Source organism: Danio aesculapii, chromosome 10 (assembly GCF_903798145.1).
Source record: "Danio aesculapii chromosome 10, fDanAes4.1, whole genome shotgun sequence".
Taxonomy (NCBI): Eukaryota; Metazoa; Chordata; class Actinopteri; order Cypriniformes; family Danionidae; genus Danio; species Danio aesculapii.
The window spans coordinates 34,670,029-34,697,200 of record NC_079444.1 but is presented as its reverse complement, the minus strand read 5'-3'; the positions used below and the strand labels follow the sequence as shown (position 1 = coordinate 34,697,200).

General features: G+C 35.3%; 1 protein-coding gene across 4 annotated transcripts in view; it reads left to right on the top strand.

The window, feature by feature from the left end:
• Nucleotides 1-27,172, top strand: part of supt20 (SPT20 homolog, SAGA complex component) — a 48,323-nt gene that overhangs the window by 18,335 nt on the left and 2,816 nt on the right. For 2 of the 4 annotated variants that reach the window (XM_056466324.1, XM_056466323.1), the window contains exons 14-23: nucleotides 3,302-3,334; nucleotides 3,426-3,528; nucleotides 5,290-5,395; nucleotides 7,868-8,005; nucleotides 9,580-9,853; nucleotides 11,431-11,579; nucleotides 13,012-13,067; nucleotides 13,156-13,263; nucleotides 15,362-15,461; nucleotides 17,188-17,276. In XM_056466324.1, the coding sequence (XP_056322299.1) occupies nucleotides 3,302-3,334; nucleotides 3,426-3,528; nucleotides 5,290-5,395; nucleotides 7,868-8,005; nucleotides 9,580-9,853; nucleotides 11,431-11,579; nucleotides 13,012-13,067; nucleotides 13,156-13,263; nucleotides 15,362-15,461; nucleotides 17,188-17,276 (1,156 nt within the window). The remainder of the gene's footprint in view (nucleotides 1-3,301; nucleotides 3,335-3,425; nucleotides 3,529-5,289; nucleotides 5,396-7,867; nucleotides 8,006-9,579; nucleotides 9,854-11,430; nucleotides 11,580-13,011; nucleotides 13,068-13,155; nucleotides 13,264-15,361; nucleotides 15,462-17,187; nucleotides 17,277-27,172) is intronic. The other 2 variants (XM_056466325.1, XM_056466326.1) reach the window with 2 other exon arrangements.

The window sequence follows — 27,172 nt, the reverse complement described above, 5'->3', positions numbered from 1 at the left end:
ACGCTCCTTGAAAGAACTTAAAAATACTTGAATTTTAGACATATGGATTCAAGGAAGTACTCAAAAGTACCTGGAAAGTACTCAAAAGCAAACACAGGTCCTTGAACAGGCTTTAATTAAATTTGAAATTAAATTTGTTCATGCTTTTATTTTAAAAATTGGACACAATTGTCAAAAACAAAACGAAAACAGATTTTTAAATTTAAAATCTTATATTTAAATCTTGTACAATACCACTGACAAATGATGCACATTTTATTAGTATATCAGAAACCACAATTAAATATTACCAGTATTGAATTCAACTAATTTTATTAAAGTTCTTTGAAAATGACTGCTTAAAATGGTCAAAATGTTGACATTTTTAATGTCAATTTTAAGTGAAATGTTAAGTAGAGTAAGAACTTTCATGGTGCTTCATATACTGGGGTATGAATTACAAAGGTGCTTGATTCAAAAATAATGGTAGTTTAAAAAGTCCTTGAATCAGCTGTTGGTGAAAGTGTGAGAACCCTGTAACCTGAAAAAAAGATGACTTAACTGGTTTAATAATGAACCTGAAAAACTGTTTTGGGTTTCTATCTTATCTATTATTTATTGCTGATTTTGTCATTTTATTGTTATAATTTATTATTATTATAAAAAAGGGATATTTATATATTTATAAAATGTAAATTTGAGCTGGTTTTGCCATGAATTAGCCAGAGAAGCTGATATGGCAATAAATTCAAAACTCTCAACAGGTTTATTAATCAAACAATGTTGAATGCATTGCTTTTTATTCACGTTCAAATGAATCGTTTCAGCCAAATTAAATTGCAAAAGGATTATAAAATATAGTAGGTAATGCTTTAGAATAAAATCGGCTTTGTAAAGTTTAGTTAAAGGGCACATAGTTTACCTCTTTTTTTATGATTTAATATTAATATTATAGTTCTTCTGAGTGTGCTAGTTTAGGTTCAGTTCAAAACACAATTCAGATTTTTTTATTATAATGTGTTAAAAAGTGTCATGTTGGGGGCGTGTCCACAGTTCGCTGATTTATGGGTGTGTTGCTTCACATGTAGATTAGTTTCCGCTAAACGTAACAAGGGGGCGGGGCCATGAGCTCACCCGCTCTGTGTTTGTTACAGAGTCTGACAGGCAGACGGAGAAGTAGAGAGATCACCATTCAGTTGTACATGTACGACTCTGACACAGACCAAGCAAAGAGTACAAAATCATTTGTGTCTTTGTACAGTTTTACAGCCAACTGTGTGCTGGTTTCAAGTGCCGAGCTTGTACACAGAAACTAATAACCACACACACTGAATTAACTTTGACTGAGGCACCGGATGCGCCACTCGAAGCCGCGACACGGCACACCAGACACTCTCTGTAGCGCGGCAGAAACATGTGTCCCGAATCGTCGCGCCACGCATTTTTTAATTCTAAACATAGGTTTCTGCAGCGGTCCGCGGTGCCCAGCCGTCGACTTGAGTGTACCCTGATAGAAACCTATGTTTAGAATTCTAAAACGCATGCTAGTTAAGATCACAGGGAGCTTCTGGGATCGCGCGAAATGCAAACGGCTGAAGTATAAGGTAGACTCAATGAGAAGTACACATGTTTGCAAACCTACCTAAAGATACAACCAATAATTCCGATTAGAGCGATAATGTGGAGAATATTGCTCTTGTGTTGAGCCCAATGAGCCTTGCATCTAAAAATAGAGCTAGCGTGTTCCTTAAGTGATATCGCTTCGACTCACGCTGAAAATGGCGGACGTGAATCAACAAACTGAGGATATGATGATGCGCCTGTCAATCAATATTGGTGGGCGGGGGGACCGCACTCCTACGTAAAGTTGCGGTCGATCTGTAAACCGCTCTAATTGGTCCACCGTTTTTTATGTTGTTAAATTGAAAAAAAAAAGCACTGGGTGTGCTTATATCACCCCAATATGACAGTCTATACACCATACATGCACATATGTCTGTCCAAACAGCTTGAAAAGTAGATTTTTTACCATAGGTGCCCTTTAATGGATTAAAATCAACATGGAAAAGCCAATTTATTACAGTTACCATGTTAATATTATTAAAAAGAAATACAACTGAATTTTGTTAGTTATTAACTTGATTTTATAAAATGATTAGGATTTGCAGTCAGATTACAACTATGATTTTAACATGTTGGTCAGTAACTAAGATAATTACATCAGCTAAGATTAATAAGAGTTTTTGAACTTTTCAGTGAGAGTTTAGTTAAGTTAACATGTTAACTAACTATTAGAGCCTTATTGTACTTAGTGTGTTAATGTACAAAAACCCTATAAACAGTCAAAATAATGTTTCAGCATATTGTAGGTCAGATTAATGTGAAAATGTTAATGTTTGAACTATTAAACTAATTATCCAATGAAGTCTTTAAGCATTTGGTGCTGTTATGAACTCCTCTGCAAATACAATGGGAATATTCTTAAAAATCACCCTAAAAGTTTAAATAATTATTCACTGTATTTTGAAGAACCGTCATGTCAATATTGTGCATGTTCATTAATACAGTATATTGAGAAACTGAATATTGGTAAATGTCAAGAAACAAATTACATTTTATCTATAATTCAAAAATTAAATATTTATAGACTAAATATTCAAGATGATATTTTTAGTAAGGTGTCATTATTCATGCAATTTGTAATTTAAAGCTTTTTTATTATTATTTTTTTTTACAGATATTGCCGTGTGATTTATTAGTTTTATAATGCAAGTTTATTTTGATTCTTATTTTTGTATACATTGTGGAGCTTTGAGTTTAAGAAAAGCACATCATAAATAAAATGTATTATTATAATGCTGGATTCACACCAATTGTGACGTGAACATCCAAATGTTGTTTTTCACCGCACATTAATTTTCCACTCAAGTAGTTTTTTTTAATACTTGTGCAGTTGAGATAAAAAATTTTTTTTTTTATAATTTTTTGGGGTTTTTCTCCTTTAATTGAGATAGGACAGTCGAGGTTACAGACAGGAAAGCATTGGGAGCAGAGAGTGGGGTAGGGTCAGCAAAGGACCTCAAGCCGGGAATCGAACTCTGGTCGCCGTGAGCATCGTAGAGCTTTATGTTGGCGCATTTAACCACTAGGCTATTGGTGCCGACAATTAAATGTGTTTATGCCAAATGCCTCGCAAATTCAGCGTCATTTGCAAATTCATAAATTCACATTTTTGTTGTGAACTAAGCATAAGATAAGGATAAAGTGTTGCTTTCTAATCTCTTGCACTTACCTGAGCTTTCATGTTGTCTGTGGTTTGTAGATTCCTCATAGGTTCAAAGACAGATGCTGATCGGTGAGTACAGAGCTGGGATTTTTCATTTGGTGGTGTTGGGATTCTGCTCTTGGTTTTTCTAAGTCGCCATGTGCATCTTCCTGGCCTGCAGGTTTCTGATGCAGTATAAAGAGGTGTATGAACGAGACGTCAAGTGTCAGGTCAAGATGTTGCACAACTCCCAGAGTCAACTCTCGCCCTCCAGAGAGAACGAGGTGAGACACTTTGTGTACCTTTACTTCTGAAATTTGTGACTGGACCACAAAACCTTAGGGCTCATAAACACAGAATGATCTGAATTCTTTAGAATGATTTGAAAAAAAGTGAAGCGTAAAGTACATTATGGAGGATTTTGCTTATTTGAACAACTACATTTGGCTTATTGACACTGTATTTACTATGGGGCTAAGAAATATCAAGTTTAAATATTTTTTTCCAAGACACAGTCACTGAGCACCTGGGTAGGGTTGCACCAGCGGTTCATAAGTTCTTTCTTAAACTGAAAAACGTTAAGTCCACACTAAGGGCTTAGCAACTGCTAGCTAGTTTGTAACTAAATATGTTCTCATTACTGTTGCACCACATGTTCTTAAGGCAAACCGTAGTTAGTAGGTCGTAAGCTCTCTGTAAAGTCATGCGTAGTCGCATTGAATGATGTAATATCCAATAAAAAGCATTTAAATCGTTAAACAGCATTAAAATTCTGCAACTAATGCAGCTAAACATCACTACCCTATGAAAATTAATTTTAAAAATCACATTTTTATAGTACATTAAATTACAGTCAGTCCTACACATGAAAGAGAAAAGAGCAGGGAAAAGAACTCGGTCATGAAGAAATTCTCGTTTTAATTGATTGATACAATTAACACAAAACACTCCTTAAAAATAATGAAACTTCTTTTACAACCCGAAAAAATGCGAGATTAGGGAGGAAAATAAGGCTGTGAGTGGAGGGAGATCATTCTTCATTATGAACGCGAGCTCCTCTATGTAAACTAATCTCACTGTCGTCTCTTTTCTACTGTTAGACATGGGGGGAGGCTGCTGTAAATATTTAGTTGGAACGTAGCGTTACGTTCAGTGGTGCAACACTAAAATATTCAGTAGTGCGTAAATTGTAACTTAGTGTGCCTTTTAAGTCACAGCTATGCTACGTTTTAACTTACGCACTGCTGGTGCAACCGGCCCCTGTAAACTTGGAACGGTTGCCCCGCCTCCTGGTTCTTCTGATTGGTTCACTGCAGTGGAACTGACAGTAATGAGCAGCACTGATTGTACAATTTGAAGATCTTTTAACTTGATACTTCTAAAAATGCAGTTAAAAATGCATTGTTCACATGCATCTGCTTCAGAAAAAGCAAGACGTAACGGTCACACACATCAGTTAAGTGCATTTACATTGCAAAGCAATAGAAAAGTAGCGCATTGAAAAGGAAAAATGCATTCTGTGTGAACCGCCCCCTATTTTTGGCAATAGCTAAAATACATTGTGAGTCAAAATTCTGGATTTATTTTTATGCCATAAATCATAACAATATAAAATAAAGATCATATTAAGATATTTTGTACATTTCCTGCTGTAAAAATATCAAAGCTTTTGGATCGGTAACATGTCTTGCTAAGTAAATAATTGGGACAACTTTAAAGGCACTTTTTTTAAGCCATCAGATTCCAGATTTTTAATTTGTTGTGTCAAATATAATATCTTAACAACCGTACATCAATGAGAAAAAGCATATTTATTCAGCATTCAGGTTGTGTATAAAGCTCCATTTCAGAAACCTGACCCTTATGTCTGGCTTTGTGGTTTAGGATCATATTTCAGGACGATGTGAGATAGATTTGCATGTTAGATGTAGTAATTGGTAGATGCAGAATAGTTTCCTGTGCCAGAAACAAAATGCATGTGTATTTTTTTGCATGGCTTAGAGCAGAATCAGTATATTTTGATGGCTGTTTGTTGCTTTTTGCAGACTGATAGTTTCTCTGCTCTGGTCCAGTCTTCGGTTTTAGGAAAAGGTGTCAAACACAGACCTCCTCCTATCAAACTGCCAGCCGGCTCAGCCTGCGCCTCCTCAGGTGAGACACACTTTAACTCCGGTGAGACATGTGTACATCAGAGGTGTGGGAAATTTATTGTATGGGGTACCATTATAGTTGTCATAAAAATAGTATTGATGTTAGAGCTGACTATTTGGTGTCACTTGGGTTGCAAATAAAAACATCTTTACTGTGTAAAAGCATTCACTACATGATGACTATTATGTACTAAGAATATTTCAAGTTATGAAAATATGTAATATGTGTTTTTTGCATTTTGTTATGTATGTTTATGAGATCTGGGATATTTGCCCCCAGTCAAAAGTAAGATTTCTTAATGTTTTAAAAGAAGCTGTTCACCTGTTCACCAAGGCTGCCATTATTTAATTAAAAATACAGTAAAAACTGATAAAATGTAAAATATTATTGCAATTTTAAATAACTATTTTCTCATTGAATATAGTTTTAAATGTAATTTATTTCTGTAATTCAAAGCTGACTTTTCATCATCATTACTCCAATCTTCAGTGTCACTTGATCCTTGAGCAATCATTATAAATATGGTGATTTGCTGTTCTGGTATGATCAGATATTATTGGTATAGTAATATAAAAATAATTTCAGCACTGACAATCATAAGTGTCATTATTAATGATTAAAAATGATTCTTTCAATTGTCACTGCTGACATTTTTTTTATTGCTTCATAGTATTGTGGATACTGTAATATAGTTTAGTTTTAGGATTCTTTGATTAAAAATAAATTATTTTAGCAAATTATTTTTATAGATACCTCCAGGTGTGAAATTATTATGATCAGAAAATAAAAGGAAAATTCGAAGACAATCAGAATCTATTGATAGATCTAATTAAAAAAGCACACACATCAGGTATAAAGAACAAAATAGTCTCTCTGAAATATAAGAGTCTGGGAAGAATGAAAACACAGTCCACATATTACATTAAAGAAAAATGGAAGACAGAAAGTGGAATAAACTTCACTGATGAAGAGTGGTCAAATATGAGGGAATTTCAGTGGAAATCATTAAACTGGAAAGAATGATGTTGGAAAACATTATTAGATATTTCAAAACCCCAAATATACCAAAAAACAACCAAATATACCAACAAATCTTCAAAATGTTGGCGTAAATGCAGATGTAACGAAGTGAACCATTATCATATATTTTGGGAATGTATGTATGTTCAAAAATATTGGAAATAAATACAGGAGACTCTTGAACATCTATTTGAAAGAGATATACCTCTAGAAATTAAGTTGTTATATTTTGGCTGTGTAAATCCAGATACAGTAACGGCAGACAATAAATACCTGATGTGTGCTCTCATGACTGCCAGTTACGCAATCACACGCAAAAGGCTATAACAAGAGCGACCAACCTTAAATAATTGAATAGATGCAACTATTGAGATCTATACAATGAGAAAAAATCACTTCTGTTAATTTAAAGAAGGATATATTCCTGGGAAAATGGAGGAAACGGTTTGAATATCTTTCATTTAGAAGACCTGATTTTGGTGCTATAAACAAATAGAGGATGCTCAACTGATAAATACATGCTAATGTGTGTATATGTATATGGTTATATACAGTTGAAGTCAGAATTATTAGCCCCCCTAAATTATTAGCCCCCTGTTTATTTTTTCCCCAATTTCTGTTTAAAAAAGAGCAGATTTCTTCAACACTTTTCTAAACATAATAGTTTTAATATCTCATTTCTAATAACTGATTATTTTATCTTTGGCATGATGAAAGTAAATAATATTTGACTAGATATTTTTCAAGACGCTTCTATCCAGCTTAAAGTGACATTTAAAGGCTTAACTAGATTAATTAGGTTAACTAGGCAGGTTAGGGTAATTAGGCAAGTTATTGTATAACAATGGTATGTTCTGTAGACTATTGAAAAAATAGCTTAAAGGGGCTATTAATTTTGACCTTAAAATGTTTTGACCTTAAAAGTTTCTTTTATTCTAGCCGAAATAAAAAAATAAGACTTTCTCCAGAAGAAAAAATATTATCAGACATACTGTGAAAATTTCATTGCTCTGTTAAACATAATTTGGGAAATATTTTAAAAAGAAAAAAGAATTTAAAGGGGGGCTAATAATTCTGACTTTAACTGTATATTCACGTTGTATTGTATGTTAACCCCATGTGTTTAATGAAGGTGGTCATTTGAGAAGGAATTATATTATGACATGCATTCTCACCCTGGATGTAAATATTCTTTTAATTTTTATTATTTTCTTTTAGTTTTTTTATGCTTTTTTTTAATAACTTAACAAAATTTGAGTTCTAGTTAGAGTTAGTACACCTGACAATAATGTAAGTATATTGTATGTCACATGAGGTCACATACTGAGATTCAAATGTACCTTGAAATATTGTATGATTGTCCTCAAATGAGTGTACACAATAAACAAAATAATAGTAATTCCAAATAAAAACTACAAAGTACACATACCAACACTTGTTGCTGTTGTTTAGGTAACCCATACAGTACACAGGCCTCCAGTGGACATCTGAAGTGCCCGACACCTCCACCCTCAAAGAATCAGTCGCTCTCCCGGAAACACTCCATAGAGCTCGGCCTGCTGTCTCCTGCTGCTCTCTCGCCAATGCAGAGTGAGTACCGCACATCACAGGCTTTATATAGTTCAGGCTAAATCAAACTGTGTGGGACAAAACCATGTTTGTACAAAATGTTCAAAACAGCCGTCCAATACAAATTTCTAGTTATGGGAAGTTGGCATCATTTTATTGACTTGGACCTTTGAGTCTCATCAAGATGAACAAATCCTTTATCGAGTCATTTCGTTCATTCGAGCAAATGAACGAATCATTCAAAATAAACAAATAGTTCAAGAATGACCCATCACTACATATTTCCCTGAGAAGTTTGCATTGGCTTATAAACACCTTCAAATAATTATTGGTCAATGGTGATGAAAGAGGCATGGCTTATGTGACTCCGCCTTCAAGAAAATCTTTTTCCTGTTTATTTCCTGTTGAGTTTAGACTTGTGCCCTTCACTCGCAAACCCTTTTAAAATAATTGTATATGTTGTCTGTGTTATAATAAACCCCTCCAAAAAAGAGGCGCTTTTTTGGTAAACTCAAATTTGAAAGTGTACCTTTTAGGTTTTGCTGTAATTAATTTTGTTGGCTCCTGCACATGTCAGTAATCATAGGAAAAAGAAAAATGTCTTTATCATAAACTATGCAAAAGCTATTCTATTCCAACTGATGCTAGAACGGAACCACTTATGGGAGTATTGGGCCAATACAGACTAGGGTTGGGCCGATAGACGATGCCATCATCCATCGCCGATGGACACCACGATGCTGAGCCGGCATCGCGATCCTCCGCCCCACCCCCCGTCACAAATCAACTCGCTAAAAATACACACTTAGGCCCTGTTTACACTAATATGTCCTAGTTTTAAAATGGCATTTTAGAGAAACGCACATCACGTGACCACACACACACTGTCATGCATTCGAGACAGCGGGTCCAGGCAGTCAGTGGGTCAGTACACTGCTTCAATATTTCTCTTTCACGCTTGTACTTAATCATTTTAGCGAAAACCTCAGATACTGTTGGTTGGTTCCTGTTGGTTGTGCACCTTTTTTACCAACCAAATTTTGTTGACGCCATTATAACGACACAGATGACTCTGCCTGTTCATGCCAGAGTCCCGCGGAAAAAGTGATTGACAGATGGTAATTTGTGTGCAACTTATCTTTATTTATTTATGATTTGGTTATGGGTAAAACAAAGTCAGGTAGTTGAAACGGTAGGCTACAAATAATTAATTCTTTAAGAAATAATTAATTCACCGCTGCCTATGACAGCAATTCTATCATGATGTTTACATTAGACATCGTATGATGCCAAATTGGTCGACATGGCCCAACCCTAATACAAACCTTTAAAATGTAAAGAATGCGAAAGAAAATGATGTCACGGACCTGGTACCAGGTACGCAGTGTTTAGGAGGTTAAAATAAATATATTGCATTCAATGAGGAAAAAAGGTGTTGGTTTTTACCCAGACATTTAAAAGGAACATATTTTAGAGCAGTAATCACAATCCCGGATATTTTTAATCCAAGGTTATCATATCGTCAGAATCTTATATTCCTAGTCCATATATTTGATATCTAATTTTCCCATTTTCTTCTTCATTGTCACCCATAGGATCAGGTACTCCCAAGCCTTCCACGCCCACCCCCACAAACACACCTTGTTCAACGCCACACCCTGCCGATGTTCAGAGTGCCACGCCCTCCGTCACGCCCACCCCGCAGGACCCCACTCTTCCACAGCCGCCTACGCTGCTAACGCCCTTTGCCCAGCAGCAGATGACTCTGCCCGTCATGACCATCCCCCTGCCCACGTCTAGCACCACGTCTTCACAAGTCATGACCAACCCTGCGGGGCTCAACTTCATCAACGTGGTGGGCTCAGTTTGGTAAGAGATATTTTTTTAGAAATGAAAATGAAATGGAGTTTCTTCATTATTATGGAATTTTTAAAGGTCTATTCCAGACATTGAAAGGAATAAATGTTTTTTGTCCCTTTTTTTTGTCCAAGTCATGGCATATCAAGGATGTTTTCATTTATCAATATACAGTTAAAGTCAAAAGTATTTGCCCTCAAATATTTCCCAAATTATGTTTAACAGAGCAAGGAATTTATCACAGTATTTCCTATAATATTTTTTCTTCTGGAGAAAGTCTTATTTGTTTTATTACGGCTAGAATAAAAGCAGTTTTATTTTTTTTAAGTCAATATTATTAGCCCCCATATGCAGTATTTTTTCCAGTTGTCTACAGAACAAACCATTGTTATATAATGTTATGCCTAATTACCCTAACTTACCTAGTTAACATAATTAACCCAGTTAAGCCCTTAAATGTCACATTAAGTGGAATATTAGTATCTTGAAAAATACCTAGTAAAATATAATGTACTCATGCCAGATGAAAGAAATCATTTATTAGAAATGAGTTATTAAGTCTATTATGTTGAGAAATGTGTTGACAAATCTTGTGGAAAAAATATCCAGGGGGATAATAATTCAGGAGGGCTAATAATTCGGGGTTCATCTGTATGTGTGTGTATATATAGATATATATAGGTGTGTGTGTGTGTGTGCGTGTGCGTGTGCGTGTGTGTGTGTGTGTGTGTGTGTATGTATATATGGATAGATAGATAGATAGATAGATAGATAGATAGATAGATAGATAGATAGATAGATAGATAGATAGATAGATAGATAGATAGATAGATAGATAGATAGATAGATAGATAGATAGATAGATAGATAGATAGATAGATAGATAGATAGATAGATAGATAGATAGATAGATAGATAGATAGATAGATAGATAGATAGATAGATAGATAGATAGATAGATAGATAGATAGATAGATAGAAAGAAAGAAAGAACCTTTTTTTTGCAGTTTCACACCAAGTGTTATGGTTGAGCTATTTTTCAGCTCCATTTTATTTCTTTCAAGCTCATGAACTTGCAGCCACTGAAGTCAAAAGCAGTCACCAGACTAGACCTAAGGCAAACATGTCAGCATAACGTCCTTTTTAAGAGCTTTGGCTTCAAAATGACCACTTCAAAAAGTGCAGGTTAAAAAGTAGTTGACAGAAAGTTTAATATAATATTTGTAAAACTGCTATCAATCTTCACAATCTCTCAAACAACAAGTACTTCAGATTTTTTCTAAATCTGAGGTAAATTATTCCTTGTTCTTATAGTGGCTATTCAAGTCATGCAAAATTATATGGATGCTAAAACCATTTTAATATTATATTATTAATATATAAGTGCAGCAGCCTGTTTTTACTATTATTGAGATTAAGATTGTTTTGTCTTAATCTTAAGGTTTTTTTTTGTCAATGAAATTAAGAAAATTAAGATTTTTTTGTCAGTGAGAGTCAGGGAAAAGTGAGGGATTTTGATATTTGGCTTAAAGTGTGAACCCTGTTTATATGACTGACCTCGGTTCGACCTTTGTTTTTCGTACACACAGCAGTCCGCAGACTCTGATGAGCGGCTCTAATTCGATGCTGGGTTGTAGTCCTGGGACTCTGGCATCTGGTATCCCACTGAGTGGACTTTTACCTTCTGGCGGTCTCATGTCTGGAGCTCTGCCTGCCATGCAGCCTGCAGCTCCAGGAGGTAAAACCTCTCTGTGAATATATAAACACAGTGCCAAGAAATGATCCTCCACACCATTACACCACCACTAGCCTGAACCATTGATACAAAGCAGGATTAATCCATGCTTTTATTTTAAAGCCAGCTAGAGTTTAATTTTTGCTTGTTTACTTATTTTTCAGAAGTTGATTGAATACTAGTGTTTTGTTATTGTGATAAATATGATTAGAGGTGTGAACAAACACTGGTCTCACGGTTTGGTTTGGTTCGGTTACGATTATCATGCCATCGATTTGGTTCAATTCGATGTCTCGGTGCATTGACGATGCGTTCCATACATAATTAGAGTTTTTCATCACAACACAAATTCATAAAGAGTTTTTCATCACAACACAACAAAAAACTGTATGAAAATCTATAAATATATTAATATTTATATATTATTTGTATTACAGTTTAGTCCTTTAATACAAGCAGTCAGATATATGAATTGTATCTTTAATTTTACCTGCTCAAAGAAAACACTCTGTTTCAATGTTTTAAACAAAACTCAAATACATCCACAAAAGAGCATGTGGTTTTTGAGCACTGTCAAGCGAGGTCCATTATAATTGGTCATTGTCTTCACTTGCTCAACAGAAATGCCTGCGATTTGGCGTAAAAATGAAAACGCTCTTCACTGATGATTGACGCAGGAAGAACAGCCGTGGTTACAGTCTATATGTGCATAATGCGCGGTTATCACGGGCAGTCTGTTATAGACGCAGTGGAGAAAACTTGCACCACAGGCATGCTCTGTGTCTGGATCAGCCAAGAGGAGAGGAAAAGTTACCTCACGAACATGACCGCATTTCTCCCTAGTAGTGAAAGAGCGGCTCATGTGCTGTGCCTTCTTCAGTGTCAGTGAAAGACTGTCCAACAAACTCACAAGCAGTTTATTGTGCACAATTATCTGCTTTTTAATAAGTAGTAGGAACGTTTTACTTACTCGTCCTCGCCTCCTTCGCCATAGCATTCTCCTGCGACATCACGTGTAGGAGATAAATGACGTCAGTATGTCATAACCGGTTATGATTATTACTGAACCGATATCGAATTGTCCGCATCTGCATCGCGGTGCACTGAGGAACCAAGTAATTTTGATACGCCCATATATGATTTCAATTAGTGATGTGCACACACTAGTGTAATAAATAATAAATTATTATTAATATTAATATAATATTATTATAATTTAATAATATAATAATATTATTAGATTATTATAATTAAATATATTATAGTATAATAGTAATTTAGTATATTGATATAATATTATTATAATTTAATAATATCATATTATTATTATTATTATTATTATGTTATATTATTTTATTTATAATAGAGTCATATTTAGTTTAAAAAACTGACGAACAGTTTTGAATTGATGCTGATGGTAATGTTGTTTCCGCAGGCGGGCCTTTCGGTCTGAACAGTAGCCCAGGACTCCGGCCGCTCAACCTCCTCCAGGTGAGGGAGATTTCTCAGAAAATGCGTTTTCATGATGATCACTCTGCTTTCTTCTCATTATTAATTGGTGTATTTTGTTTTGTTTCAGCTTCCTACGGGACCACTGATATTTAACTCACTACAGCAGCAGCAGTTTTCCCCTCAACAGCAAAGCAGTCAGTCAGCCACATCCAGCCCACAGCAGCAGGGGGAGTCGGTGAGTGTGTGAACAAACCAAACGAACATCAGCCGACTGAAACCAGAAAATACATTGTGTTTTTGTGTTTCTGTATTTCTCCACACTTGCAGGTGGCAGTAGTCGGTATTGTCATTTCTCAAAGGGAACTAATGTTGCACACATACAAACTATAAGCAAGTGCTGCACACATACATATTTGCGTCGTATGGTTAGTTTCGTCACTTAAGTTTTTATCCTCCTGCTCTGATTTGTAGCCGAGTAGCCAATCAGAGCGCTCTCTCCCTCTCAACTTTGAGTGTGCAAAGGCTGATTTTACATGCTGAATTGGCGAACTCTCACTAACGAGGCAACATGTGGAACACACCAATGTGTAACACACCAATCAAACTAACCTGACACATGCTCACCAATAGCGCAAATATTTTATTAGCTGAGCAAACGCAAATCTAATCTGTCATCGTATTTTATTTATTTTTTTTTTATTTTCTTGAACACATTCTAATGCACAATTCATCGTTTTTTTTTTTTTTTTTTTTTAGCCTAGATTTTTTCTTTATATCAATGTAATGTAAATGTTTAATTTATGTATAACGCATAGAAATGGAACAATAAATACATTTTAAAAATATAATATATATATATATTCTGCAGTTTGTTCCGGCCCTCCAAATAGTGTGACCAAGACATCAAAAATAAATGTAATTTAGTCGACAAACCGCCGCTATAGTTATAAAGTGACGTGTGTCTGTTCAATACAGCACGAGCTGCAGTTGAAGGCTGCGCAGAGAGCGAGTCACCTGACATTGAGCGAGTGGCACAAGCAGCCGAAAACATGGATGTGTTTGTAGAAAAGGCCTTTTGTACATTGCAGTAATATCGTTAATAGGGATGCAACGATAAGCCGATTCCACTATTAACCCCGCTTTTATTCAATAATGGCTTCTCAATGCCGAATTACACATGAACATTGGATTACCTATAGCAGCAAGCAGTTGACATTTTGCGTCTTTTCCGCACACAAGTTCATTATTTCCAATGGAGACGTGCACATATTGGGAGTGGTGCGCGCACGGCTCGCAAGCGGACTGACGCACCCACGCTCTTCTGACGCACACAGTAGAAATTATCTTACGCTGTAGTGGTGAGAGTTGTACGTGGCTTTTAATGCAATGTAAACAAAAGATATGTTAGACAAATTATTGAAATGTTTATGTATGTATAAACACAGATAACAACAGTTCATTTAAATTCTTAGTTTATATCTTAAATTAACTTTAGACAAATACTATATTTTATTTATGCTTATTTTTATTTATTTATTTACTGTTCGGCCATTCATTTTTATTGTAAAATGATCAAAAACCTTTTCATTTATTTCTAGGTCCAAAGAGAGAAATGGACTATTGTTTGTTTATTATTAATATTTTGTGCTGTATTTGGTTACTGAGCAGCAATAAACAATACTTTAAAATATAAGCAGTTATTTTCTAAACTAGTAGTGTTTTAAATTTAATAAATGCATAATAATGGTGATAACAGTGAAACTGGGATTGTTCTTCATACTATAGAATCGTACAACCAAAATCTATAATCGTTGCATCCCTAATTGTTACGCAGTTTAAAACACAACATATGAATGTTTCTGAATGCACTGTAGAAGAAGCCTACTTGAGCAATACACTGATTTTGTGCCTCGAAATACAACATTTGGATATGCTTGTAAAAAAAAGCCACATTGTACAATGCATTGATGTTATGCAGTTTTAAAATACTACATATTAACGTTTTAATGTAGAAAAAGTCAACGTGGGTGTCTTTATGAGCACAAATACAGCATATGTGCTCTTATATGCTGTTGTGTCATCACTTATATTGCAAATCATAACTCTCCGGCCCCTCGTTTGGGATGCTTTTCATGAACTGGCCCCCATGACAAACAAATTGAATAGCCCTCCTGTATAGTTTATTTATTTATTTATTATATTTAGTTCTTATTTACTGCAATTTAATATTTGAAGTCTCACAGTTCCCTGTTCAATTTCTTGCTGAACTAAAAAGAAATGAAAGCACACATATCAATGAAAGCTCAGTGATCGGTCTGTCCTCTGTAAATCAGGCTGACGGGGGTCTGACGGCAGAGCAGGGTCTGTCAGCGCAGCAGACGGCCGTCATTAATCTGACCGGCGTCGGAGGATTCATGTCTCCTCAAGCAGCAGGTACAGACTCACACTGGACACATACACGCGTCTCATTCCTCTGCCAGTCCTCCAGTCCAGATACATCTCTAACACACACTAACACAATCAGTAGACATACTAATGCATTCAGATTTTGTAGCGTGTCATACTAATCTCAACATACTGTGCCCTCCACTAATATTGACATCCTTGGGAAATATGAGCAAAGAAGGCTGGGAAGAAAATCTTTATTGTTTAACCTTTTGATCTGTCGCCCCCAAAAAATAACAGATAAACTGGATGAGACTAGAGGCTTTTTTCTCCAACACTTTTTATAAACAGTGATGTTGGTAATGGTGGGTTGTGTTTTAACATCAAGATTCAACTAATTTCTGCATTTTCTAGCTATGTTTTGCTCAAAATATAGACAGTAATACAGTACTCTTATTGAAAACATGCAATTAACACCAAGCGCATATCTTAAAGTATATGTGTGCATAATTATTGGTACCCCGATAAATGAGCTAAATGTTTTTGAGGTATATTCCCAATGATATTGTACATTTTATTGTATCCCTAGATGATTGGGAACAGGATATTATTCGCGATGGGTAAAACTGGAGAACAGAGCTGGGATTTGAGGCGAAAGGTGGTTGAGGGTCACAAAATAGCAAAATCTTGGAGATTTTTCAGGCCATCCTACTAAGGCTCCGTTTACACTAATACGTTTTAGTGTTATGGCATTTACAACGAATAAGATCCACGTCCACACTGGCGTTCCATTTAGCGGAAAAGCTCTCTGGCCACAATATACTACTGAAAATGCACATAACATGATCATACACACACTCTGTCATGCGCTGCAGCATATGCGGATGTCTGAGCTGCAGGCAGTCAGCAGGTGCTTTGAGCACACCTCCCTGTGTGACATTTTGACAATTCATCAAGGATCTACCGCTGGACCCTCATCTGACTATAGTTGTTAAACGTGATCTTCAATTCATATTAGCCTACTTGTTCTCAGGTAACTTGTTTTGAGCGCAAAGTTAAATTAATACATTAATTTATGTAACGTTAACCATGTACACTAATTTTGCTCATTTGACTGAATGCTTGCCTTTATTTCCTATATTGTATTAACTTATTGTATTATTGATTGCCATAATTGATTATTAAAACTGATATTCAGCATGAGAGGGGGTATGTTTTGCATTTTTCAATGAAAGTGAAAGAGGTAGTAATAATATAGGCTTCGTTTTGTTATAAATGTGCATACAGTGAAGATGACGTTCATCTTTTCAAATCGCTCCGTTTTCGCAGCCCTAGGACGATTCTAATCCCCCCACACCCCCCTGTTCTTTTCTTTCGTTCGCGACAACACCCCCGCCCTACACCCCCAACCCCCCCAACACAAATTTAATTTTGTTTAATTAAAAGTTTTAATTTCTGTGTCTGCATTTGATTTATTTTCAATAAGAGCTTATTTTTTGTTTATATTTTGATCCAAATATTAAAAGTTTAAACAAAGACATTTTTACAGCCTTTTTTATGCTCATATTTCCCAAGGATGCTAATATCAGTGGATTAGTGAATCAAAGTCAGTCAGACCTGTTTAATTTTGATTATCTGGGTTTGTCATTTGATTAACATAATGGTGGATGCCACTTTTCCTCTTTCTGCTACATTCTACCTTTTATTTCCTGTGACCTCCTTCTCCCCTCCCTCTTTCTTCCTCTTCCTCCACCTTCCCGTCTGTCCGTGGTAGTGCTGTCCCAGCTGGGTTGTGGTCTGGAGGGGTCCGGGCCCAGCCTACCGTCCCCGAGGCTCCAGCAACAGCACCAGCCACAGATCCAAGTAATCCAGCAACTTTGACCTCATCCACCCATAGACATGCGTATATCAGACTGACCTCTGACCTCTCTTACTGACCTTTTCAAGTCAAACTCGATATCGTTTATTTGCTTAACGCACGTTTGTGGTCTTATGGTGTGCAATTGATCAGTTCTCCAGGTTTTTGCCTGCCATACAGATATAGAAATAAGCGCATATTTAGAAACAAATTAGTTTGTCAAAGTTTTATAAAGGAATCATTTTGGAAAGAATTAAGCTATAACTACAGTGATGATTTATTAAATTGAATCCTTATTGTTCAATTATGCTTCTAATTTAGAGCACTTTTTTGTACATAAAATAAGAAAAACTGGCGTTTATTCATTCAAAACACAGATGTTTGACTTAAAAAAAAAAATCATTGGGTGGAAAATTTTCAGTCGCAACAAATAAACATTAGTTCTTCCGACCAGTTGATTAAAAAAAAAAAAAAAAAAACTCAGAATGACTGTTTTTATTTGAAATTTGCAATAATTTACATCACATGTCATCACATTTTATAGAATAAAACAAGTATCAAACTTTTACTCAAACCTTTACCCGATAGGAGTTTCAAAAACAGATCCTTTGATGAAAACAGAAAATGAGGTTCAGAACGCTAATTAATCTCAAAATAATCTTCAGAATTTTTTTTATACAGATAAGGATGCACACTATATATCGGCCATATTGATATTGTCTAATAATTGTTGTTTATAATGTTGTCAACTTATAATGATAACGTTATAAATGGCAATTAGTTAGACCAGTATCTTTAGTTGGTAAGACCGATATCTTGGAATAAACCGATATCTTGAGTAAGTAAGATCGATACCTTGAGTTAGTAAGACCGATATCTTGCAATTAGTTAGACCGTTATCTTGAGTTAGTAAGGCCGATATCTTGCAATTATTAAACCGATATCTTGAGTAAGTTAGATCGATACCTTGAGTTAGTAAGACCGATATCTTGCAATTAGTTAGACCGTTATCTTGAGTTAGTAAGGCCGATATCTTGCAATTAGTTAAACCGATATCTTGAGTAAGTTAGATCAATACCTTGAGTTAGTAAGACCGATATATTGAGCAAGTTAGACTGATATATTGAGTTAGTAAGGCCGATATCTTGCAATTAAACCGATATCTTGAGTTAGTAAGACCAATATCTTGCAAGTAGTTAGACCGATATCTTGAGTAAGTTAGATCGATACCTTGAGTTAGTAAGACCGATATTTTGCAATTAGACCAATATCTTGAGTAAGTTGGATCAATATCTTGAGTTTGTAAGACCGATATCTTGCAATTAGTTAGACCGATATATTGAGTTAGACAGATGCTAGCAAGACCGATATCTTGCAGTTAGTTAAACCAATATCTTGAGTTAGTAAGACCGATATCAATAAGCCGATAAATTATGTATTTTTCCACTGGTTGAACAACTTCAATTGCTTGCTGACTGCCACTATTTTTTTATTTTACTGATGTTTACATTTTTATTTATTTATAGTGACTTTACAGTGCTTTATTTATGCATTTTTGTGTAGGACAGGCATATAATATATTATATAAATAAAAGTTGTCCATTAAAAAGAATAGTTGATTAATAAAGTTCAGAGATCAGTACAAACTTTTCTGAAGTTTAGGTTTTAAAATAAAATCATTGGTTCACTGTATGAAAAAAAAAAAACTTTTATTTACATTTATCGATTAATATATCAGCTATTGGTCAAATCTAAGCAGTTATTGGTATCGGTCAATAATTCAGTATCGGTGCATTCCTATCTGCAGCAGGATCCAATTTTATTGGCTTTTCTTTCAAAACGACCAAATTGTAATGTAATGTGCATTTATGTAGTACATTTATTTTTTATGGCCATACACCCGAAATGCAACAGTTATCGGTTATCGGTATTGGTCAAAAAGTCCAGATCGGTGCATCCTTATCTGCAGATCAAATTTTATTTGCATTTCTTTTAAAATTACCAAATTGTAATGTAATGTAATGTGCATTTATATAACACATTTGTTGATTATGACCCTACACTCTAAGCGCAAAAGTTATTGCTTATCGGTCAAAAATTCCATTTCAGTGTCTCCCAATCAGCAGGATCCAATTTTATTTGCTTTCCTTTCAAAATTACCAAATTAAAATGTGTAATGTGCATTTATATAGCGTATTTATTGTGTGCCCATACACACAATGTTATCGGTTATCGGTCAAAAATTCCATACCTGTGCATTCCTATCTGCAGGTCCAATTATATTTGCATTTCTTTCAAAATGACCAAATTTTAATGTACAATTATTTATTTATATTAAAATTTTTAATTATTAATTAATTTATTAATTAACAAATTAATTATTACTATAAAAATTGTCAAATTATCAATATTTAAAAGAAGCCAAGGCACATTCAATATCGCTGCATCTCTTTGCAATTTAATGAATTCTAGCTAAATATAACTGTTAATTTCTTTTTAAAAATCAATCTTATCAACCCAAAACAATCTAACAGTATTGTTTACAAAATAATGGCATCAAAGGTCTGGTGAAAGACGGTGTGTGTCAGTCTGTTTTATATGATGTCTATGCCTTCAGTCTTTAGATGAAATCGCTCATAAGAATCACATCAGTAGTTTCTCTCCTGGTTTCTTCTGACCGATGTGTAAACGCTTCACATTTCTTCTCTTGCCATGTTTGCGTTTCATTCTTCTGTCTAAGCTTTTACCAAAATTATTTGCATAAAATGTTGCACTTGTGCCATCTGCATATCTTTTAACAGCTCTCTGAAAAGCATGTTTTGGTAACAGTTAACAAAAAACTCCAAGAAGTCCTAATATATGAATGTTTATGCGGGTTTCATTTGTAAGCATGACACATTTGTGCGATTTCCCAATGTCATCACATTTATTAACATACACGTATATCCTGCATCTGATCCCATTAGCTCAAAGTATGCTTCAGTTTTTACATGTACGGTAGGGTATGTGTTCAAAAATCATTAGCACTGTACATACACATTCAGATTGTTTGTCCATTATGGGAGATGTTCAGAAGCATTTTAAAAGTGACTCGATAGTGCACAGGCAGCCAGTGCAGAGAGCGTTAAACTGGTGTAATGTGCTCATGTTTCTTGGTCCCTGTTAAAAGCCTTGCAGCAGCATTTTAAACTACTTGTAACCGGGATAAGGTTTTCTGACTAATCCCAAAGTATAATGAGTTACAATAGTCCAATCTAGTGGTGATAAACGCATGGAATATTTTTTCACATTTTTTTCTAGATAAAATGGATGTAACTGTTTTTAATAGTCGAAGCTGAAAGAAGCACCAAGATTTTTTACCCAGGGCTTCATAGAAAAACGTAATTTTTCTAGATTAACTATCGGTGCTCTGACAAAATCAAAATCATTTCACTCTTACTTTCATTCAAATCTAGAAAGTTCAAGGACAACCAGTCTTTCACATCCGACAAGCAGAGCATAAGGGTCTCTAGCCCATTTGAACGTTGTTTCAAAGGCAGGTAGATTTGGGTGTCATCTGCATAACAGTGAAAAGACAGACCATGTTTTCGAAAAATAGAGCCCAGAGGAAGCATATATAAGGAGAAAAGAATAGGGGCTAAAATAGATCCCTGGGGAACACCACATGACAAATGTGCTGCCTCAAATGAATACAGTTGAAGACAAAATTATTAGCTCTCCTGTGAAATGTCCCTTCTAGCCCTACTATGTCCTTGCTCCATTAAACATCACTTGGGAAATATTAAAAAAATAAAAATAAACATTTCCCAGGAGGGCTTATAACTTAGTCTTCGACTGTATGAGATACATTGGTATATTGGGTAACATGTATGAAAAGTCAAACATTAGATCTGCTTCAGTTAATACCAGTGCCCCAATACACTCAAACTAGTGACACTTTCAAAATGAATAGAGTTTGGGCCTGATTGTCTTCATATATTTAACTAATAAAATAAAATAAGCATTTACTTTTTTAAATGAAACTCGTGCACAAATTTGTAGAAGATTTATGAAGGTCACAAAACGCATTTTAAAAAGTGCTGTCTAAATGCTTTCCAAGAATAACAATAAAAACCTGAAGAGGACAAAAGGATTCAGCGTTTATGAGTGCATGTATGAGGGAATTAAAGGGATAGTTCACACAAAAATAGAAATTCTGCAATCATTTACCTCATACTACTGTTATCATCCACGTTTTTTTTCTGTTAAACACAAATGAAGATATGCTGAAGTGTTTTTTTGTTCTTACTATGTATGTCACTGGCTGTTTTCCATCCAGCATTCTTCAAAATATCTTGTTTTGAGTTTGCCATGAGAAAAAAGTCATAAAAGTACCACTTGAGTGTGTGTAAATGATGACAGATCTATTTTTGGGTGAACCGTGCCTTTAAGAAACTGTCTGCAACTGTTGTTTAATTGAGGACAACTTTAACTTATCACTCAAAAAAAAGTGAACAAAGGGCTAGTGCGCATGCATCGTGCTTGTATGCTATCAAAAGACAGTATACTATGAAAGACATGTAAGTCAAGCCCAAAGCCAGACTTGTGGAAAGGCTCCCTTTTTTTTTCTCTTTTTCAGTTATACGCCTCATTTTCTATTTATTTATGAGATTTTTATACTCCTTTTAGTGACGTTTTTTTTAACTCTATTTTTTAGAGTCGGATGGTCAGCATAATCACACTTTTTAATGTGCCAAAATATTCCCTAAAGATGTACATTAAAGAAATATGAAAAGAGACTTATTTTTAAAATACTACTTTAATACACAATACATCATTAGAAAAAAATAGGAATCTGTTAATGTTTTAAATTAAAAACTGTAGTCTATTGTCATTTATTGGGCAAATAACAAACTGGCCAGCGCCAGAATTTGACCATTTGATTAATAAAGAAATCATTCAAACATAATAATAATATAAAATATAATAATATAGAGAAGTCTATAGACATCCGTTATATGTGAATACCGAGCTAGTGTTTTCCCATACTGATAAACTTCCGTTTCCCGTTTATTGTGACTTTTTTTCCATTTTATATGATTCCTTTTACAGCATCTATTTTGTAATATAATTAAAATACACTCAGTTAAATAGACTTTGCATTCATTTAGTTGCTCAAGCGTAAAATGAGACAAAAAGCCGTTTACTCGCACGAGCCTGTCAGAATCAGCAGGCTAGCGCAGAAGCTTTATTGAATATACTGGGGTAAAATAAATGCTCATATTATGAAGACATGGTGGGGGAAATGTAACTCAATGCAGTGCTTCTTGTACAATCTAAGACCCACTTTATATCAGATATCACTTAGACAGTGGAGATCGCTGATTTTTTTAAAGAAAACAGACCTTAAACGTGCCGATTTTGCAATTGCAAACAGTTCACCGGAAGCGCTTAACCCAGGTTACTGGCAAATGAAAAGTCCTATTAGCATGCTTCGGCATATACCCTATTAGGTAAGCTAGTGTATGTGTGTGAATGAGAGTGTATGGGTGTTTCCCAGTGATGGGTTGCAGCTGGAAGGGCATCTGCTGCGTAAAACATATGCTGGATAAGTTGGCGGTTCATTCCACTGTGGCAACCCCAGATTATGAATGAATAAGGTAGAGCTTCACAATTTTTCTAGCCTCTTATGTAAAAAAAAAAAAAGTACATTCAAAACTTCATGGTTAACAACAATAGCCAAAAAATATCCAAATTAATTTAATATAGTCCGCTTTTGGTGCTTTAGACCTTTTTATTGCTCATTTTTCTTTCAAAAATACCATCCCAGATTTAGAATAAAAGTTACTTGTGAAATGTTTTCTCTATTTAAAAACAATACAGCAGAAAAAGATGACTTCACTTACATCAGATCATAAAATGAAAATAATTGTTTGCATTGGACAAAACTGATTAACTGAAGTCACACCGAAGCGACAGCCAACAGAGTATTTCGCTTGGTCTTAAAGTCATTTTCAATGGGTTATTTTCACTATTTATGATGGCATAGCAGTTGTTATGACTGTCTAGGGGTCGATCACAACAGAAAAGAAAAGAGAGCCAATACCAGAGAGAATTTGAATTTAACAAGCTTTGTTTATTACATGAGATAAGGATATATCTTCAGAGGAAGACCAGGCCAAAATAACAAACAAAAATATCTTTATTTACCAATTATCTTACCTGAAGAAAATTAAAATAATCAGTGTTGGGCAAGCTAGTTGAAAATGTAGTGAGCTAAGCTAATAGCAGCTACACTACTTAAAATGTAGCTTAACTACACTAAAAGCTACACCCTGAGAAATGTAGCAAGCTAAGCTAAAAGCTACTTTGCAAAAGTATCTAAGGTATATTTAAGCTATTTTTGCTATTTAAATTTTTAAATCGAAGCAACTTAAGCTATCCTTCATATCTTAGTGATCACTAAAACTGTCAATAAAACATATAAGGCAGAATTGTTCAGTTATTTACTGTAAATAATATTGTACCAAACAGAAACTAATTGTAATATATAACAGCAAAAACATAAAATCCAATAAAACCAGGTGTTACGCATTTAAAATACTATAGTAATGTATAGTAAAGGGAGACATTTATGAATAAGCATTAAATTGCACTAATTTACATATTGTAGTATCATTATTAACTATCATGAAATAATAATAAGTAAACTATATATGTACATGTATAACTCCTCTCCCTCAGTCATCTTTCCATCAAGCAAGTTTCTCGTGTCAGCCCAATGACTGATTTGCGATGTCACCGACCAGAGTAAGAGGTGGCAGTAAAGCACCAAAAAGTTTGTTGTCAACCATCGTAAAACAGGAAGAAGAATCCATCATATGGATTTACATTCATTGGCTAGACACCGGCCTCACAGCTCCGTGAATGTTCGTGCTGTCATTTATTGATCTGCGATCGGTAATTGTAGCTTGTGTGGACGCCACTGCACAACTTGACTAGAAAAACAGCTTCGCTACTGAAAGCCATTGGGTTTACAAAGTAGCGACGCTACCGCCACGCTACTGAGAAATGTATTTAAGCTACTACTGCCCAACACAGAAAATAATTAATAAAATACAGCAATTACTTGCCTAACTCCCTTTTCCCCAAAACAATAACAAATGTACAAAAAAAAACAACAACAACAAAAACAATGTTCCGTCAATCCCCCTGCTTCTCTTCTCACAATTATTCACAAGTGTGTATTATATATTATTATAAGTGTGTAGTGTTAACCACAATTCTTAACGTTATGGGTAGAAATAAATGAGCAAGAATAAACTTACAAATTGAAACAAGAAATGACAGGAGAAAAATAAAAAAAAGTCACAACATTATTCACACTCTTAAATGTTTCTTTACACACCAAACTAATTTCAGTCTCTCTCTCTGGCATACTGCTCAATGGTGGGCAAAACAGAAATGCGCTGGAGGAACACAAGGGCCCGCACAAAGCTAATGCGTAAAACAAGTCATTGTGGCACAAAAGGCCTCGATCAGTGCTCCAGTGCTTCTTTTTATTCAGGGTAGGTTGAGATGAGAACCAATCGAATCCGTCATCAAATTTCCTCAAGGAACCGCCTTCGAACAAAGTGCAAACACACAGAGAGAACACCAGAGGGCAGCATAGATTCAAACACCTTAACCAAAGGTCTTAATAGCAGTCATAAGACAAATGAGCTCATGTAGGACCTATGTCAGCGAGGGGTGGGTCTTCCGAACCACCTGAAAATAATAATAAAATGTATGAATAAATAAAATGTACTATGTGCATGTAAATAATCTGAAGTGTACTTGAACTTTAACAGCTCAACATTTAAATTATTCCACGTTTAGATGCGAGTTGAAGTTGCTGTCTTACTGACACCAAACCAGAGCATGGCTGTGTGTGTGTAATACAGAAGAACTCACAAGCAACAGCTGCATTGCACTTTTACTTAAAGGGACAGTTCACCAAAAAAAAAAAAAAAAAAAAATACTCATGATTTCCTCACACTCAAGTGATTCTGAACTTTCATGAGTTTCTTTTTTCTGTTGACCACAAAACGAGATATTCTGAAGAATGTTGACACTGACATCCATAGTATGAACAAAAATACTATGGATGTCAATAGCCGTTTTTGTTTTTTTTCCTCCAACATTCTTCAGAATATCTTGTTTTGTTTTGAAGCAAGTAAATGATGACAGAGTTTTTATTTTTGGGTGAACTGTACCCTTAAACCGCCCTTTTCCAAGGCTTCTGCTTCATTCTTTCCTGTTCTTCAGTTTGTCATTCACATTTTCCTCCCATTGACTCTTCCATTCCTCCTCCTTCCAGCTTCTGCAAACACTGTTGATGTCTGTGTTGCATTTACTTTCACTGCAGTATTTATGAAGAGAGGTTTTGATTTCAGCAGCTCTGCTTTAGTTCAAACTCTTCCTTTATCTGAGCCAGTTCATTATCAGTTAAAGAGAGCTTTCATTTCAGTTTCAGTCTTGTAGTAATGTCACCTTTGCTGCTATCTAAGCTTATTTAAATTTACATTTAAAACCCCTTAACTCTCACACCACTTTTTGAGTTCACACTTGAAAATGGTGTATGCAAATGGTATATAGTTTATCAAGATAAGTTCAGCTTCACATAAAAATGACATTTACATGGTCATTTAGCAGATGCATTTTATTTTGATTTATGATGTATTATTATTATGATCATTAATTGAAGTGTACTGAAAAATGTATTTGTGGCACGGTGACAGTTAAGGGGTTGATATTACTGTTAAAGGTAATATTATATTATAATATTATATACTCACCTGGCACTTTATCCGGTACACCTTACTAGTACATGGTTGCACCCCCTTTTGCCTTTAGAACTGCCCTAATCCTTCGTGGCATAGATTCAACAAGGATGGAAATATTCTTCAGCGATTTTGGTCCATATTGACATGATGCAAATTTCCTGTTCCACCACACCCAAAGGTGCTCTATTGGACTGAGATCGGGTGACTGTGGAGGCCATTTAAGTAAAGTAAACTCATTGTCATCTTCAAGAAACCAGTCTGAGATGATTCGCGCTTTATGACAGGTGCATTATCCTGCTGGAAGTAGCCATTAGAAGATGGGTACACTGGTAAGCAATTCTCAGGTAGGCTGTGGCGTTGACATGATGCTCAATTGGTACTAATGGGCCCAAAGTGTGCCATGAAAATGTCCCCCACACCATTACACCACCACCACCAGCCTGAACCACTGATACAAGGCAGGATGGATCCATACTTTCATTTTATTGACGCCAAATTCAGACCCTACCATTTGAATGTCACAGCAGAAATCGAGACTCATCACACTTGGCAACGTTTTTCCAATCTTCTATTGTCCAATTTTGGTGAGCCTGTGCGAATTGTAGCCTCAGTTTCCTGTTCTTAGCAGACAGGAGTGGCACCCGTGTGGTCTTGTGTTGCTGTAGCCCATCCGCTTCCAGGTTGGATGTGTTGTGCATTCAGAGATGCTCTTCTGCATATCTCTGTTGTACAAGTGTTTATTTGAGTTACTGTTGCCTTTCTATCAGCTCAAACCAGTCTGGCCCACAGAACTGCCACTCACTGGATATTTTCTCTTTTTCTGACTATTCTCTGTAAACCCTAGAGATGATTGTGCGTGAAAATCCCAGTAGATCAGCAGTTTCTGAAATGCTCAGACCAGCCCGTCTGTCACCAACAACCATGCCACGTTCAAAGTCACTTAAATAACCTTTCTTTGCCATTCTGATGCTCAATTTGAACTGCAGCAGATCGTCTTGACCTTGTCTACATGCATAAATGCATTGAGTTGCTGCCATGTGATTGGCTGATTAGAAATTTGCATTAACAAGCAGTTGGACAAGTGTACCTAATAAAGT